The 18114-nt window shown below is 39.9% G+C and overlaps 1 protein-coding gene across 4 annotated transcripts in view; it reads left to right on the top strand.

The window, feature by feature from the left end:
- The first annotated feature begins 226 nt into the window (after positions 1-226).
- The window catches only part of TXLNG (taxilin gamma), a 53981-nt gene continuing 36093 nt past the window's right edge, over positions 227-18114 (top strand). Inside the window, exon 1 of one of the 4 annotated variants that reach the window (XM_023249424.2) lies at positions 227-388. In XM_023249424.2, the coding sequence (XP_023105192.1) occupies positions 287-388 (102 nt within the window). In that variant the 5' untranslated portion in view covers positions 227-286. Of the gene's footprint in view, positions 389-650; positions 1496-18114 lie in introns of those variants that run through there. The other 3 variants (XM_045051315.1, XM_045051314.1, XM_045051313.1) reach the window with 3 other exon arrangements.

An 18114-nucleotide genomic window follows, 5' to 3' on the forward strand; every position in this document is an offset into this window, starting at 1 on the left:
TGGCCGCGCGGCCTGCTGGGATTTGTAGTCCGCTTCAGAGTCCCTTTCCCTGTCTGCGCAGGCTCGCGCGGCCTGTGTTCGCCCTTCGGCCCTGCAAAAGCCCAGCCCAGGCTTCAATGCTCCCCACCCCCATCCCGCTCCATCCCCTCGGGGGCCAACCTCCTCCGGTCACGTGGCAAGCCTTTCATGCGGCGATTGGCCGTGGGGGTTCAGGGGCGGGGCGCGGGGGCCCTGAAAGGTTCCGTGCCCCTTGTCGGGCCGCTTGTTTGGCTGCTGCCGTCACCTCATGGCGACGCGAGTAGAGGAGGCAGCGCGGGGAAGAGGCGGCGGCGCCGAGGAGGCTATTGAAACCGGACGGGGCGGACGGCGACGCAGCCCGCGGCAGAAGGTCAGTCTGGGAGGCGTCCGCGTTGTTGCCGGCAGGGGAAATGCTCGGGCTAGCTCTTTCGGGGTCCACATCTTCGCTCTCTCCGGTTACCTTTAGCCACGGGACGAACATCCGGCCCTTTTCCCTCCCGGGGGTGACGACAGTGGGAGCAGGTGGGGGGGGCTGGGACCGGGATGGATGGGGTGGGAGGAAGCGATGGTTGGGGTTTCGAGGCGCTTGGCAGACGCGGGGAGAGGGCAGGGGGCGCAGCCCCGTGTGAGGGGGAGGGGGTGCGAGGCGGGGGCGCACCAGGTGTGACAGCCACGTGCGGCCGGCGCCGGGGAGCCCCGGGCGCCAGGTGTTCCTTCTCCCAGCCCCCGCCCTCGGCGTGTTCTCGGTGCTCCCTGTGTTCCCCGCGCTGGGCGCCGCCGTCGGGGGGCTGCCTGGGTCAGTGGCCGGTCCTGCTCTTACCGGGCAGGTGCGCAGGGCGCGCTGCGGGGTGCGCCGGGGCGGCGCGGGCGAGGCTGTTGCGCAGTAAGATAACCGCGCGGGAGCCGGGGTTGCACTGCGCCCCCCTTCCCCCGCCCCCTCTGCGCTCCCCGCCACTGCGCGGGCGGGCGAGCGCCGCGGGGCTGGGAGGACCGTTCGGCTCCCGGCCCTGGGGCTCATCTCTGGGCGCCACCGGCCTGGTTACACGTGGGGCCGGCGATGGGAAGACGATGCTGGAGGACCTGGGTCCCGCAGAGTTGGGGGCAGCATCGCGTGATAGCCGGTCTTCCCATTTTAGCCTCCCTCCTCCTTCTTGCTCTTTATTTCCCCTCCTTTTTTTTCTTTCCTTTTTTTTTTTTTTTCTTTTTTTTTGGTGGTGGGGGGGGGTGAACGGAAACTTGACCGCCTCCCCCACCCTGGCCTTTGGTCTCTGTTAATCTGGGAGGCAGGCTGGACCGTTCCCCTTGCCTTACTTGACTCACGTCAAGGAGTTTTCAGTGTCTCCCTGGATACAGGAAAATCGAGACCTCCAGAATGGGAGAATTCCACTTGTTCTGGAGTCAGTGGGTGGAGTTCGAAAAAGATTGCACAACAAATGGGGTACAGGGCTTTCAGGACCCAGGAGTGGAAATCCGCAGGGTAAGGCGCTAGAAAGGTGAAAACCCTGTCTCTTTTTCCTTACAGTGGAACATATTGAAACGTTCAACCTGTTGGACGTCCTGCTTGATCACTCGGGGCTGTTTAATATTACTTAGTTATGTGTTTGAATACTCTCAAAAATCACCCCTGTGTGAAATTACGAAATATTTTTCTAATGCGAATTTACCATCTTGAAAAAGAACAAAGGTTTGGTTTACATCTGAGCAAAGTGTCAAGAATTGGCTTTGGGGGGCCTGTTTCTAAGGTCGGGTATTTTCTTGTCTTTCTGCATAAGGGTGTTACTACTTCTCAGTTACTTCTTTTTCTCTCCCTCTCTTTGTACTGTAAAATAAAGATCCAGTACTTGAAGGAATGAAAGAGAAGCTGTGGACCGAATGTACTCTAGGGATTCAGAACTGTCACTTTGGACACTTCATTTGTTCCCTGAGAGTGGGGAGCCAATCTCAGTGTTTGATTTCATAGGCCTCCCAGGGGAGGACTCCGATTAAAAAGCCACTACAGTTGAGGACATAAGTTCCCTTTTATGCCACTGGGATAAGGACCAGAAGTCTGAATTAGGAACTGAGGTTTAATCAACTAGCATTTTAAATGACCAAGATAAGAGGTAACGACCCTTTGAGGCAGCACTCTGGGTTACAGCTGGATATGAATAGTCATGTGTGTCTGTACTGTCTCATTTTTGTTTACTTATCTCATGTACCTTTTTTTTTTTTTTTTTTGCTCATGTTTTTCTGGGCATCATTTTTCCTTTTGATTTCCACTTGACTATGACATGGAATTGAAATACATGATTAAATATTAGTTTTTGAATTTTCGTTTAAAAAAAACTAGGTGACTGTCTTGTGTCTGCAAAAATCACTTGTTTATGACCCTTAATTTTTTTACTTTCTCTGGGTTATCAATTTGAAAAAAATATTCCTAATTATAACTTCACTTGTACTCTATTTTCAGGAAGCACAAATGATGTTTAACTAATTGGCATGTTTTCAAAATATTGAAAGAATTAAAGGAAAAGTGGTCACTTTGGTTACATTATGGGACTTAAAGTGAAAAACAATTGCAGATGGGCTTTATTGGTTCCTAGTTGTTTGAACCATCTACTTAGTCCTTCACCAGCTCAGTTAATTGTGTCATTGTTTCATAACTACATTCATTGAATAGTCTCGTGAGGTATCTCTTTTCTTCTGAAGTTAATACTCGTACATTTCTAGGGATCTCTTGAATTGTCTAAAGTGCTGTCTGACATGATAGTCACTAGCTGCATGTGGTGGTTTAAATATTAATTGAAATTGAATAAAATTAAACATTCCATTCCTCATCCACACTAGCTACATTTCAAGTGTTTAGTAGCCAGTGTGGCTAGTGGCTACTGTATTAGAGCAGATCAAAAATATTTACATCATGGCATAAAATTGTGTTTGACAACATTGGTCTGAAAAGATAGGATATACGTGGTCATGTATTCCAGGCATTTTTTACCCTCTTCCGTGGGCCTCTTGTCTACGCTTGGCTCTGGAGAGTCCATTCTGCTAGTCTTCTGGCGGTTTTCTCCAGGCATTTTTTAGAACACCAAGATCATTACTTTCTAAATTTCTATATAGTATTTGTTTTAGAAGGTTGAATTTTTAAAAAATTCATACTTTTTTTGAGCAGTTTTAGGTTACAGAAAAATCGAGCATAAATTACAGAGTTCCCATACATTCCCTCACACAGCCCGTTACCCCTATTATTTACATCTTGCAGTAGTATGGTGCTTTTGTTAGAATTGATGAGTCAATTTTGATACATCGCTATTAACTAAAGTCCATAATTTGCATTGGAGTTCATTCTTCGGGTTATACATTCAGAGAGTTTTGACAAATGTATAATGTCATGTATCTACCATTATAGTATTCTATGGAATAGTTTTCACTGGCCTGAAAATCCGCTGTTTATCCCTCCCTCTATTCCCCCCAGACTACTGGCAGCCACTGATCTTTTCACTGTCTCTGTAGTTTTGCATTTTTCCAGAATGTCTAAGGTAGGTTTTTCTTCCCCCAATACTAGATTTTTGCTTGGGAATATTAAAAATTATTTAACTACTGTTAAACTTATTTTTAGGTCAGTAAACCATTTGGAAGGATAAAGATATGTAACCAAGGCTCAAATTAGCAAAATCTTACATCTACATAGTGCCCCATAATTTTTACAGCATATTTGCACATACGTTAACTCTTTCAGCATTACTGGATGCTATGGAGAAGGTTGGGCAGCTGTCGTTGCCCTCATTTAAAGATGACAAACTACTCAGCAAGGTCTAATAATTTGCCCAAGGGATGAAGCTGAGTCTGGAACCCAATACCCTTTCATCTAGACTGTGGTAATAAGTACTGTACTACCAGGTGAATAGTATGGATTTTGGAGTCGAGACTCTTGACTCTCTGCCATTTACTAGCTGTGCAAGCTTGGGTGAGTTTCTCAATCTTTCTGAGCCTCCATTGCATCATCTGTAAAGTGATGATGATGCTAACACCTACCATATAGGATTGTTGTGAAGAGTAACAGTTGATGGAGAGTGTTCAGCACAGTCCTGGGACTGGGCATGTAGAATTTTATTTGATCTGGCAGGGAGAATATATGAAAGATCCATTCCTCTTGCTTTTAGTGTGCTATTAATTTTGTAAATCCATCTTCCAACCTTTGTATTCTTCTCTCTTCCCACAATCTCTCTGTGATAGATGAAATGAGGAAAAGTCCAGTCAGGGTGTCGCAAGAGTGTGGGGTAGGAAGAAACCATTTCACTATTTTGTTTTTTCTCCCCAGTTGTGGATTTGAATTTCCACTCTTTTGGCACAGAGATTAAATAATAAGAATCGAAGTGATCTTCTATTGACAACATTGTTGTCTGTCATCAAACTTCGGTAAATTTCGTTTTCAAGGGGAACCAAAGAGGCAGCAGTAATGAGAGCAGACCAGATATAACACATTCCTTTACTAATACCATGTTTTTAGATCTTAATATGCCACATTTGTTTACTATGTTACTGGAAGATGTTTTGTATATTATGTGTTTCATTTATATGGGTCTTGACTAGAGAATTTTTTTTCTCAATTGAAGTATAGTTGACACACAATGTTACATTAGTTTCAGGTGTACAACTTAGTGATTCAGCAAGTCTGTACTTGATGTTGTGTTCACCACAAGTGAAGCTACCCTCTGTCACCATACAGTGCTGTTATAATACCTTTGACTGTATTCCTTATGCTGTACCTTTCATTCCGGTGATGTATTCATTCCATAACTAGAAGCTTGTACCTCTCACTCCCCTTCACCCATTTTGCCCATCCCCCCCCCCCCCCCCCCCCCCCCCCCCGGCAGTCCTCAGGTCTCTGTATTTATGGATATGTTCGTGCTTTTTGTTTATTTTTTTTTTAGATTCCACATACAATGAAGTCATGGTATTTGTCTTTGACTTACTTCACTTACATAATGCCCTCTAGCGCCATATAGTTGATTAGAGAAATTTTATGGAGGAATGTATATGTCAAATCTAGATGTCATGAAACAGGGTGTGTATGATTTGCTTTTGTGTGGGATTCTTCACAGAAGGATTCACTATAATAGATTTTTCAATAGATGTTCTGTTCAGATTTTAACACTTTACAGAGAGGTGTGTTTCAAAGGAAAGAAATTTGAGTCCTCACTGTTTCCTGCAGTGTGCTAGGCACTTAAAATGTGCTTCCATTCTAGTGTCTGCAGAGTAGGTGGTATCCCCAGGTGTATAGATACGACATCTGAGGCTCAGTCAAAAAACAAAAAAACTTGCTTAAATAACATAGCTCAGAGTTGGTGAAGTTGGCCCAGCGTTGATATATAATTGTGCAACTGATAGGCCCTACTGCATGGACAGTTTTTGCTTACCTAGCAAGTTTTAATCTGATATCCCAAAGAAACTCCTTTACCTTTTCCTCCCCTTCCCAGTCCTTTTCCCTTCCCTCAATTCTTTTTTGCTTGGTTCTAAACTAATTATCAGTAACTTTCAATTAGTATAACAGATGTGACAGTATTTTAAATGTATAAAGTAACATAAAAATTTAATGTAGTATTCATTAGCATTGAGAATTAGCTATGTTTAAATTTTTCCCAAGTGGAGCATTTCCAGAAGAGAATAAGTATAGGTCAGATGACCCTTTAAGGATTTGAACCCTCAAAGTATATTTTTATGATTCAGTTTATTTCCTAGTTGAAACTCTCTTGGTACTTATAACTACTTAAATTTTATTACTTGAAAGAAAAGATAAATAAAATGGCCAGTGTTGTCTTCCTGTGCTATCAAAATATTTTTTTCAAAATAATTCCCTTAGCATTTATTGCTCAGGGTGTTGATTTGCATTGTGTTTCATTACCAAAATGTCCCCAGAACGCCCCCCATTATTCCCAACTTCCCATTCTACAGTCTGCCATAAGTAATATTACTAAACTAGCACTTTTCCACTTTTTTTCACCTCTCCTTTCAGAAAGGTCAGTGTAGAATAGTTTGGCGAGAAAGATGTGCCAGTAGCTTAGAAGCATATTTTGCTAAGGATTTTATGGATCCATGTGTGGGCCATATTAAAAGTGAAAATGGAGGCATTTTGCATAATTTGCAAAAGCATCTTTATTCAGATATTATTATAACAGTTGTGTGTGCTACAGTTTATGTTGATTAATCTTCTTACAACTCTAGAAGGTAGATAATTGTACATCCCTAGTTTACAGGTAAGGAAACTGAGAGGTTGACCAATCTCGTGGCTACATGGGAAACAGTAAGTGGTATATTCAAAGGTCAGGCTTTTGGGGGGCTGAAGTTGTTACCCATATGCCATGTGTCTTGTGTTTTCAGCGCATTTCTCGATAGTAAATACAAACATCCACCTTGTTAAATGTAAGCAAAATTTGGTGGTGGGTGAAAAGAGAAATAATTTTTGCTAAATGAAAACAGATTATAAAGGGTGGGTCGGATCTTTGGGGGTATAGAAAAGCTATTGTAATCTAGGAAGTTTTGAGGGGAGTTTTGAGCCTTACAGGTTTCATAGCTTTTGGTTCATGGTCGGCTTTAAGATAAATGATAAAGAATGCTTTAATTCCCTGCAGAAACACCTCTAAATGTAATTTGGACAAATGAAAAGAGGGTTTAGAAAGTCCTTTTTTTAAAAACCTATCTTTTTTTTTTTTTTAAATGTTTATTTTGAAAGAGAATGCGCACACATGAGCAGGGGAGTGGCAGAGAGAGAGGGAGGGAGAGAGAATCCCAAGCAGGCTCTGTGCTCAGCACAGATCTCACAAACTGTGAGATCATGACATGAGCCGAAATCAAGAGTCTGGTGCTTAACCGACTGAGCCACCCAGGCTCCCCTAAATTACCTGTCTTAAAGTCCACACAACACAGTGTTAACAAAGAACTAAAGTGGTCTGGGTAAGTAGGACAGGAAAAAAGAGATAGCTTGATGTTCAGAGGTGCATCATAGTTGGTAAATGTGGAGCTGGTGAAGTGTGACTTCATGAAATTGGGATGGGGGTGTTCCATTTAGGTAACTCATAAAAGTAGGAGATCATTTTACATCTCAGGAGTCTGTGCCTTGAAGATGCTAATTTTGTGACCCAGGCCCTTCCCCTCTGCAAAATCGGTCAAGTCCAAGCATATTTCAGTAGCTTTGGGCATTAAAATTTTTGGGTTTCCTGATACTTTTGCTGCCTAGATAGGTGTTTAAGTTAATGCAGGTATCTCTCAGATTGCAGATTATCATTGGGTTACAGTTTTAGAGCTAGAAGTGATTTTACAGATCAGAGTATAGCACCTTTTATTTTTTATAAAATAAATAGCCATAGAAGTTACATGTGAAATCTAATGCCATCATCCTTGTTTTAAAAGGCAAATGATGTGCACATTCTAATATAGATGTTAGCACCTACCACTGGAGATGGTAACACTACTGCCAGGGAGGCCATAAGGCTACAGAAGCTGTGTCGCAACTAGACCTTTTCCGGATCTGTTTGCTCACTCTTGGCTTCTTCACCAGTGGGGGAAATCAGGTTCCCTCATCCTAACTTCAGCACTGGTTTCCCTCTTTCTCATTTACTATTAATGCCTCCATGTGCTCCCCGTCCTCCAAACATATTGCAACAGATCATCCTGGAGCCTTTTGCTGCCAAAAATTAGGAGTTGGGACAACTAGCACTTACTGCCTCCAATTTTTATCCCTCCTCAGAACTCTCATTTCTCTGGCTTTACTTATGTTTTAATTTATTCATTATTTGGGTAACTACTTTATTGAGGTATAACTCACATACCATACAATTCACCCACTTAAACGATACAGTTCAGTGATTTTTAGTGTATTCACAGAGTTGTGTGACCATTACCACATTTATTTTATTTTTTGAATTGGGAAGTGTTCCCCCCCCCCTTTTTTTTTTAATACTTACTTTTGAGAGAGAGCAAGCAGGGGAGGGGCAGAGAGAGGGGGACAGAGGATATGAAGCAGGTTCCATGCTGACAGCATCGCAGGGCTCGAACTCATGAACCATGAGCTCATGACCTGAGCTAAAGTTGGATGCTCAACTGACTGCACCACCCACGTGCCTCAACATATTAATTTTTGTTTTAATGTTTTTTAAATTTATTTTTGAGAGAGTGTGAGCAGTGGGGGGGACAGAGGATCCGAAGCAGGCCCCACGCTGACAGCAGGGAGCCCATGTGGGGCTTGAACTCAGGAACCATGAGTTCGTAACCTGAGCCAAAGTCGGACACTCAACCTACTGAGCCACCCAGGTGCGCGCGTCCCCCCCCCCCACGTTTATTTTTTAATATAACCTTGGAAGAACGTATTCTCTGGAATGATACAGAGAAAACTAAGAATTCAGTCTCTGCTTTCCAAGCCCTAGGTTCATGACCGAACACAAACTAGCTAAAATTGCCTTATCAAGTGAGCCTGTTTGTTCATCATACCTGCCTGTAAGACAGTTCTGAGGATTAAATGAGGAGAAGCGTATCAAGTACTGTTGGAGAGGTTTCTGAATGAGCCAGAGGAAATGGCACTCCTCTCCCTGTTCACACTAGGTCCTGTGGCCATATTCTCTAGAGATGGATCTGTTTGGTTAAGGGTGCCAAGATAAGGACCTCCCTTAGACCATGGTTTGGCCAAGCTGGCCTTTTAGTCTGTCTCTCTTCCTGTTCTGCCACAGCCAGGACAGCAGTTCTCAAACTTTTTGGTTTCAGAATCTTTTTTGAGAACCCCAAGGTGCTTTTGTTTTTGTGGGTTACAGCTAGTATTTCACATATTAGATATTAAAACAAATTTTAAATTATTATTCATTTAAAATGAACTAATGTTGTACCAGTTATCTATTGTTGTATAACTTAGTGCTTGAAACAACATTTATGATCTTACTGTTTCTATAGGTCAGGGGTGTGGGTGTGGCTTAGCTGGGTCCTCTGCTTTAGGGTCTTTTGGACTACTGTCATCTGAAGGCTTGATGGGGATGGATCCATGTCCTAGTTCACTCATTGTAATTGTTGGCAGGATTCAATTCCTCATGAGCTGTTGGCTCGAGGCCTCCCTTGGTTCCTTGCCACATGGGCCTTTCCATCTGCATCTCACAACATGGCTGCTGGTTTCATCAGAATGAGCAAGAATGTCAGCACAAGAGAAGGAAGTTGCAGTCTTTTGTCACATAACCATACAAGTGACATCCCCTCACTTTTGCCAGATTCTTCATTAGAAGTTAGTCACTAGGTCTAGCCGCATTCGAGGGGAGGGGATTATACAAGGTTGTGAATATGAGGAGGATCACTGGGATCATTGGGAACCATGTCAGAAGCTGCCTACCACATATTAACCTAATGTTTTTTGAAAATTAAAAATTATTGATTTTCCAAAGTAAAAGAACAGACTCCTAAATACAGAGAACAAACGTGTTGCCAGAGGGGATGTGGGTGGGGTAATGGGTGAAATAGATCAAGGGAATTAAAGTGAGAAGAATGGCATTCTTCTCTGCCCCTCCCCCACTCATGCTTTGTCTCTCTCTGTCTCAAAAATAAACATTAAAAAAAATTGGTTTACCAAATTGTGTTGATTTTCCAAATGTTGACACATTTATATAATATCAAAATCCTGTTAATATCACCACTGATGTCCTCCGCAGAGTCTTTTTTTAACAATGTTATATTAGTTTCAGGTGTACAGCATAGTGATTTAATAATTCTATACATTACTTAGTGCTTATGACCTTAAGTGTAGCCTCCATATGTCACCGTACAGTGTTACTACAATATTATTGACTACATTCCCTATGTTGTACAGTAAAGTCTTAAGTATTGGGAAGCTGTCAAACTTATGGTAGCAGATAGTTTTCAGAAATTCTAAATTTTGCTTAAAAACTCAATTGTTATCATTGGCAATAAATACTGTCAGTTGTTTGCCTTGAAGTAACAAGCTCAGTGTATATATTTTGGAGACTCCATCTGCCAAATACCCAAGTCTGAATAAACAAGCGCGGGTTGGTTATCTTTAAAAAAAAAAAAAAAAGAAAGAAAAGAAAAGAAAAAAAAGGTGATGAAAAAAGCTACTGGTTGGGCTTATAATTCAAGCAACCGCATTAGTGGTTTTCTTCAAGATCCGCTCATGCTTTGGTTTGCAGCAGAAGTGCTTTATGTGTACTTTATGTGTTGTCACAGAGATAAAAAGATGTGTAGCCATTGGTTGAGATTTAATAAAAATTCGTAATTTTTACTGCTTCCTCAAGGGCATTTTTACTCGCCCCCCCCCCCCCAACTTTGAGTACACGGTGTTGAAGAAAATGATGACTTAAGAGTTTGATGCCGCTACGTTGACTTTGTTCTAAGAAGGCAGCACTGGTATTCTTTACTGCTTTTGTACCATTAGTGCAAATGTTAACACCAAAAGACAAATAATATCTCCGTATTACTATGAAAATTATGTTTGAGCTTGCACACTACCGTGAAGGGTTCATGGGGACCATACTTTGAGAACCACTGTCCATGAGTTTTATTGGAAGTGGGCTCTGCTTTTCCTTGTTGTTTCCCAAGACAATTCTGTCAGAAGAGAATAGGTTTATTTTTCCTGGGCCTTTTCCTAAGACTTGTTCTAGGAATGTGGAATCCCAATTATTACTGACTCAAGTGCTTTATCTTGCTAAGGGGGCAATTCAGTAATCCTTAGCAACCAGAATTTTTTTTTTTTTTTTTACAATTCCTAATGGCCAATATAAAGTTAGGTTTTATTTGCTAAAGGCTTAAAGAACATTCTAAACCAAAATACATTCATCATGATTCGTGAGTGTGTGTGTGCACGCGTGGTGGGGGGGGGCTAAAATATACATAACATAAAATTTACCATTTTTTAATGTTTATTTTGAGAGAGTACATGTGTGCGCACGTGGGAGAGGGGCAGAGAGAGGGCGTGCACGCGAGAACACCAGGCAGGCTCCTCGCTAAGAGTAGGGACAAGAGCAGGGACTGGATCTCATGAACCAGATCCTGGTGAGATCCTGAGCTGAAAGCAAGAGTCGGACGCTTAACTGACTGAGCCACCCAGGCGCCCCTAAAATTTACCATTTTAACCATACAGTTCAGTGGCATAAATTATATCAATTACGTTAACAGTGTTGTGCAAACAACACAATCATCCATCTCCAGAACTTTTTCATCTTCCCAAACTGAAATTCTGTATTCCATTCCCCCTGACCCAGACCCTGGCAACCATTATTCTACTTTCTTTCTCTGTATATTTGACTACTGTCAGTATGTCATATAAATGGAATCATACAGTGTTTGTCTTTTTGTGTCTGGCTTTTTTTCACTTAAGATGATTCTTTTTTTCTAAGTTTATTTAAGTAATGTCTACACCCAATTTGGGGCTCAAACTCCTAACACCTACATCAAGAGTTGCATGCTCTTCCACCTGAGCCAGCCAGGTGCCCCCACTTAACATGGTATTTTCAAGGTTCATCCATGTTCTAGCATGTGTCAAAATTTTCCTGTCTAAGGCTAAATAATATTCTAATGTATGTATTATATGCCACATTTCATTTATCTGTCTGTGAACACTTGGGTATTCGTCATGATTCTTAACTTCAAATGTGGTTCTTTAGGACACCCCCCATAGAAGCATTACTTCCAAGCTCAGTAAGTGCAGGTCTCAAATAACGGGCTTTTCCCCTCTTCCTACTTTTCTCCCTAGTTTATCTGTATAGTGGGGTGATGTTCTCACTATCTTAGAACTGTAAGGTTAAAGTAAATAATGTACTTAAAATGTCTAGCGTATAACAATTAGTAAATGTTAGGTTTATTCTTTCCTTAGCCTTATGTATGTTAACCCTGTTTTGTAAATTCCATGTATCTCAAACAGTAGACTTAATTTTTTCAGTTTATTCTAATTGAGGTAAAGTGGTAATATCACATATTAGTTTTAGATGTACAATGTAATAATTCAGCATTTGCATACACTACGAAGTGATTGTTACAATAAGTCTATTTACCATCTGTCACCATACAGTTGACCTCCTTTACCCTTTTGCCCACCTCCAACTCCCTTCCTCTCTAATAACCACTGATCTGTTCTCTGTATCTATGAGTTTTGTTTTTTAGATTCCACATATAAGTGAAATCATAGGGTTTTTGTCTTTCTCTGACTTATTTCACTTAACATAATACCCTCTAGGTCCATCCATGTTGTTGCAAATGGAAAGATTTCATTCTTTTTTATGGCTGAATAATAACTCCATTGTGTATATACCACATCTTCTGTATCCATTCCTCCACTGATGGACTCTTAGATTGTTTACTTATCTTGGCTATTGTAAATAATGCTGCAGTGAACATAGGGATGCATATATCTTTTCAAATTTGTATTTTCATTTTCTTGAGATAAATACACAGAAGTGAAATAGCTGGATCATATGGTAGTTCTACTTTTTTTAAAAAAATTTTTAAATGTTTATTTATTTTTGAGAGAGAGAGCACGAGCAAGGGAAGGGCAGAGAGAGAGAGAGACAGAGACACAGAATCCAAAGCAGGCTCCAGGCTCTGAGCGCTCAGTGCAGAGCCTGACACGGGGCTCGAACTCACGAACTGTGAGATCATGACCTGAGCTGAAGTCGGACGCTTAACTGACTGAGCCACCCAGGCACCCCCTTCAGTTGTGTTTTTTTTTTCTTTTTTTTTTTAACTTATAAAGTGATTTGGCAGATATCCTAGCCATAGTTATAAATTGAGGCCAAGTTTAAATGAGATATTCCAATTTTCAGAATTGTTTTAAGAAGGAAATAAATGAGAACTGCTACCCAGCCTCATGCTTAGTAGATCTTCTATAATCCAGTAGAAAATGTGTGTATAAAGATGGGACAGACCCAGAGGTGTAGAGCAGGGTGAAGGGAAAAGATGACATGAAACAGGAACTCTTGCCATCTTTAGACCTAATCTTGGGGGTGTAGTGGTAGAATAATAGGTATAATACTGTGATGTCACCCCAAAATTAATCAAAATTAAATCAGTCAACTTCAAAGTTTTTTTTTTACTGAAATTACTACATTCACATAATAAAAAATAAAATAGAACCAAAAAGTACAAAATTAAAAGTAAGCCTTCCTTCTTTTCCAGCTTCTAAACCCCCATCCATTGTGAACAATTTTGAGGATATCCTCAGAAAATTTTTACCAATATACTGGCTTATATATGAATACTTTTTAAATTTATACTGAGACATTCATCCTGCACTAGATGTTTGTCTTTTTCCTTAGTTATACCTTGGAGATCTGTCCATATTTTAATTACTTACTCCTTTATTTTAGAGCATGAGAGAGAGGGAGAGAGAGAATCTTCCGTGGAGCCAGTCGTGGGGCTCAGTCTCATTACCATGAGATCATGACTTGAGCCAAAGTCAAGAGTCAGATGCTTAACCAACTGAGCCACCCAGGCACCCCTGAAGATCTGTGCATATTGATGTGGATCTGCCTTATTCTTTTGAAAAGCTGTGCAGTTCTACCTTGTATGGATGAGCATTATTTATTTAACCAATTCCTCACTGGTAGACAGGTGGTTTTGCATGGTAAGAGTCAGTAATTTGGTGAATAGCCTTTTTTGCCTTTGAGTGAGAATGTCTCTTGAATAAACTAGCCATGGAATCACTAGGTGAAAGTGAATATGTACTCAGACATTGGTAGATACTGCTAAATACCCCTACAAAATGAATACTCTGCTAATTTAGACTCCCCAGGACTGTACTGAGGGACATGTTTGCCCACATGAAGGTTTGTTTTGTGGTAGGTTAAAGATTATTTATTTGCATTTCTTTGATCTTGAATGAGGTTAAATATGTTCTTTAACTGTGATCTGCTTGTTCACAAACTCTTGCAAATTGGGTCTCTGACTCATTTGAAGCCTGTACAAATGTGGCCTTTTGGCTGGTCCAATGTTTTCAGTTACTATTTAGTAAATTGATCTTCCTCTCCTTTAAAAAAATAAAATAACTTTTGTGCTTCTTGATTTATTTAGAAAGGGCTTTCCCATGCCAAGATTATGGAAAAAAATTTTACTTAGGACTTCTAGTGCTTTGTGGTTTTCATTTTTTTCAGTCTTGGTGCATCTGGAGGAATGCTACAGGATATCATTCTTTTTCTCCCAAATGGTTTGGAAAATATTGGAAATCACTTCTTTTCTTTTCCTTTCTTTTCCTTTCTTTTCAAGTGATTTTATTGGTGAAATTTGTTTTGTTTGATTTTTTTTTTTTTTTTTTTTTTTTTTTTTTTTTTAGGAGAGAGCGCACATGCATACTAGAGAGTGGGGGGAGGGGCAGGGAGAGAGGAGGATAAGAGGATCCAGAGCGGGGCTCGATTTCACTAATGGTGAGATCATGACCTGAGCTGAGGTCTTAACTAACTGAGCTACCCAGGCAACCCAATCATTTTATTTTCTTTACCAATTTGAAATGACACCATTTAAAAAAATACAGTGAATTCCCACATATGGTTCTGCATGGTCTGTTTTGGAAGACAGTGCTATATAATTAGGAATTCTCAGACAAGTATTTCATGCCTGAGATAAAAATAAGGACTCATCTGTGGGAGTTTGTATTTTGACATATTAGGAGTTTATCGTCTTAAAGAATATAGGCATACTATAGAGACGTACACCAAAATATGCTTATATTCTAGTGCATGGTAATATATCCTTTTATCTGTTAAAAAGTAAAACTCTTTCATTTCATTTCTTTGTTCTAACACAGTAAATCTACTAAAGGAGGTATTGAGTTATCTAATACATATCTTAAAGGCTTTGGTCCAAGATGATTGAAACAGAATTTTGAGATGAATGATTGATACAGTGTTAACTGTGTGGAAGAGTTTGCTATCCAGAATAATTCTTTTAAAGACTAAAATAGCTTTACTATATTAACTATTTTAAATGACTTATATAAAGCCAAAATCACTTTTCTAATTTAGAAAGTACATGAAACCCCCACCAACTCCATCCACCTATTTAAGAAAATTAAAAAGCACATGAAAATGTACATTTTTAATAAGTTTGTAAAATTTGTATTTGGAAATGTAAAAGCTTCTCAAAATGGATATGTTTAGGAAGGAGGTTCATATTTTAAAAACCAACCAAGGCTGATAGTGGATGTCTGGAGAGATACAGAGTATCTTTGGTACGTTTCAGGATTTCCTCCTGCAGTCCTTCCTTTGCTGGCCTGCCCTGAGCCTAGTAAGTACGTACTCTTGTCCTCCTATTCCTGTTTGGCAGTTGACACTCTTCGGGCAAATTATTAGAAACCTAGGGTTGAAGAGATTTTTAGACATAATTTAGTTTATCCTAAGACACAAAAAAGTAAAATAACAAAAACCTTAATGCCTTAAATAATCACTTAAAATTATTTAAAGATATCCTTACCTCCTGGGAATGCAAGCTGGTGCAGCCACTCTGGAAAACAGTATGGAGGTTCCTCAAAAAACTAAAAATAGAACTACCCAACGACCCAGCAATTGCACTATTAGGCATTTATCCATGGGATACAGGTGTGCTGTTTTGAAGGGACTCATGCATCTCCATGTTTATAGCAGCACTATCAGCAATAGCCAAAATATGGAAAGAGCCCAAATGTCCATTGATGGATGAATGGATAAAGATGTATAATATATATATATACGTATATGTATATACATATGTATATATATGTGTATATATATACACACACACATATATATATATATATATACACACATACATACAATGGAGTATTACTCAGCAATCAAAAGGAATGAAATCTTGCCATTTGCAACTACGTGGATGGAACTGGAGGGTATTATGCTAAGTGAAATTAGAGAAAGACAAAAATATGACTTCATATGAGGACTTTAAGAGACAAAAAAGATTAACATAAGGGAAGGGAAACAATAATATAAAAACAGGGAGGGGGACAAAACAGAAGAGACTCATTGAGAACAAACTGAGGGTTACTGGAGGGGGTGTGGGAGGGGGGATGGGCTAAATAGGTAAGGGGCACTAAGGAATCTACTCCTGAAATCATTGTTGCACTATATGCTAACTAATTTGGATGTAAATTTTAAAAAATAAAATTAAATTAAAAAAAAAGGTATTCCTACCTCTGACTTAGGCCTGTGTCCCCTCCCTAAGTCCCAGAGTTAATCACTGCTAGAAATCTTAAAGCTTTTTCCCAGTGTTTTCCTAAATTCATCCTAGTATATCTAACATGCCATGTATTTTTAGACATCCATTTAATTTGTTAGGCTTATTTTATAAACTGCATGAGAGATGTGTTTGACCTTTCATTTTTCAAGGCTAATGTATGAAATGAGGGGAGTTGTGTAATGGAGAAAACATAGGCTCTTGAGTTTGACCTGGTTTTGAATTTTGTGAGCTCCTTTTATTGACTTTAATATGATCGTGGGCAAGTTACTTTAACTCCCTAAGTTTCATTTTCCTTATTGGGGAAAATAAGCCCCACCTGTCAGAGGGGAAGGTTAAATGGGGGTAAGGGGCTTGCAGGTTCTGAAGGTTCACTTTGCCTACTTGATAAATTTTTCCACGACTGTTTGGGAACTTGAAGCTAGCTAAGATCTCTCCTCAGGAAGATATATACATGTGCAGTCTTTCCCGCCTGCTCCCTCTGAAGGGCCACCCTAGCCCTCAGTGGCAACGACTGAGTGATTTCTGCTTTCAGCACATGCCTAGCACTGGTTGAAGGCATTCGATCTCATTTAAGCAAATGGTAGTTGAAATAATTAGGAAGTGAATGTGGGTGTTGGCTTTTTAGTTTTTTATTTAGACCAGTCTTATTAAAAGAACAGCCATTACTAAAAAACATTTAAGCGCTTGAAACAAAATAAGCCAAAGAAATCTGGTTCTTTAGCTTTAGCAATATTTGAAAGAGCATAACTGAAAGTTTTAAATTTGGAAATTGTTCACCTTTCTCTTTATTATTCACAGAGTATAAGGGAAAGAAATTTATTTAAATATTTTTTTCTTCAGGCTTTTAATTCCCATGTGATCTCAGTTTCAAATGTATTGATGGAAAAAGCTTTTACACATAGTAGATGAATACAGTGTATTCATGTTTGCAAAAATTTTTAGCAATAGCGATTCTTTGCTCCTACAATTAATGATTGGTGAACTGGTGGCTATCATTTTGAAGGCATCTCTTCTTCACTTAAGGAGTCATCTTAGCTCCAAGTATTTAGACAATGAAAGGAAGGTTGAGAAATGTATCCTTTGACAGGAGGGGACTGGCTGGGGTGGAGGATCGCTAGGGTTTAGGGCTCCAGTAAACACTGCTCTGGCCGATTGGACCTGCTCTCTCTCGAGTGTCTTTCAAGCTGCAAGAGCTGTGTGTGCTGCTTATGACTGTAGACTCATAAAACAAAAATGTGATAGCTCATGTTTGATGATTTTCAGGGAAAAGTTCGTATAGAAATTTGTCTTGAAACTACTTACTGTTGGTTTCATTTTCATTTGAGATTGGAATTTCAATAAACATTTCCTCCTCATTTTTCTTAATGATAGGTACTATGTTAGAGAACTGTATTCATCTTGGTATTTAAAAAAAAAAAAAAAACAACAAATTGTTATGAAGGTAACTCATGATCCCTAACTTGAAAGATAAAAATAGGCATGCTGTAAAAGCCTTGTGTTCCCCTCCAGCCCCGCACCATCAGTTTCTCACCATCTCTCCATTAGTATGTTTCTTTGTATCCTTCCAGAGATTGTATATGATTCTCAATCATAATCTTATACCACCACCACCACCACCCCTCCCCCCCCCCCACACCCAAATTGTGGCATACAGTACATAGTACAGGACATTTTTCTTTTTCCCTTTTCAGCTTATCCTTACAGATCAGTAATTATGTAACTACCTTATTGTTTTTTTTAAATAGATGCAATAGTACTCTGCTGTATGGATGTACCGCATTGATCTATCCAGTCCATTATTTTGGTAGGGTGTATGTAGTCATTTTATCTTATTTTATTTTATTTTACTTTATTTTTAAAGTTTATTTGAGAGAGAGCGTGCACGCACACATGAACAGGGGAGGGGCATCA

The sequence above is a fragment of the Felis catus genome, chromosome X, assembly GCF_018350175.1.
Source record: "Felis catus isolate Fca126 chromosome X, F.catus_Fca126_mat1.0, whole genome shotgun sequence".
In the NCBI taxonomy this organism is placed as follows: Eukaryota; Metazoa; Chordata; class Mammalia; order Carnivora; family Felidae; genus Felis; species Felis catus.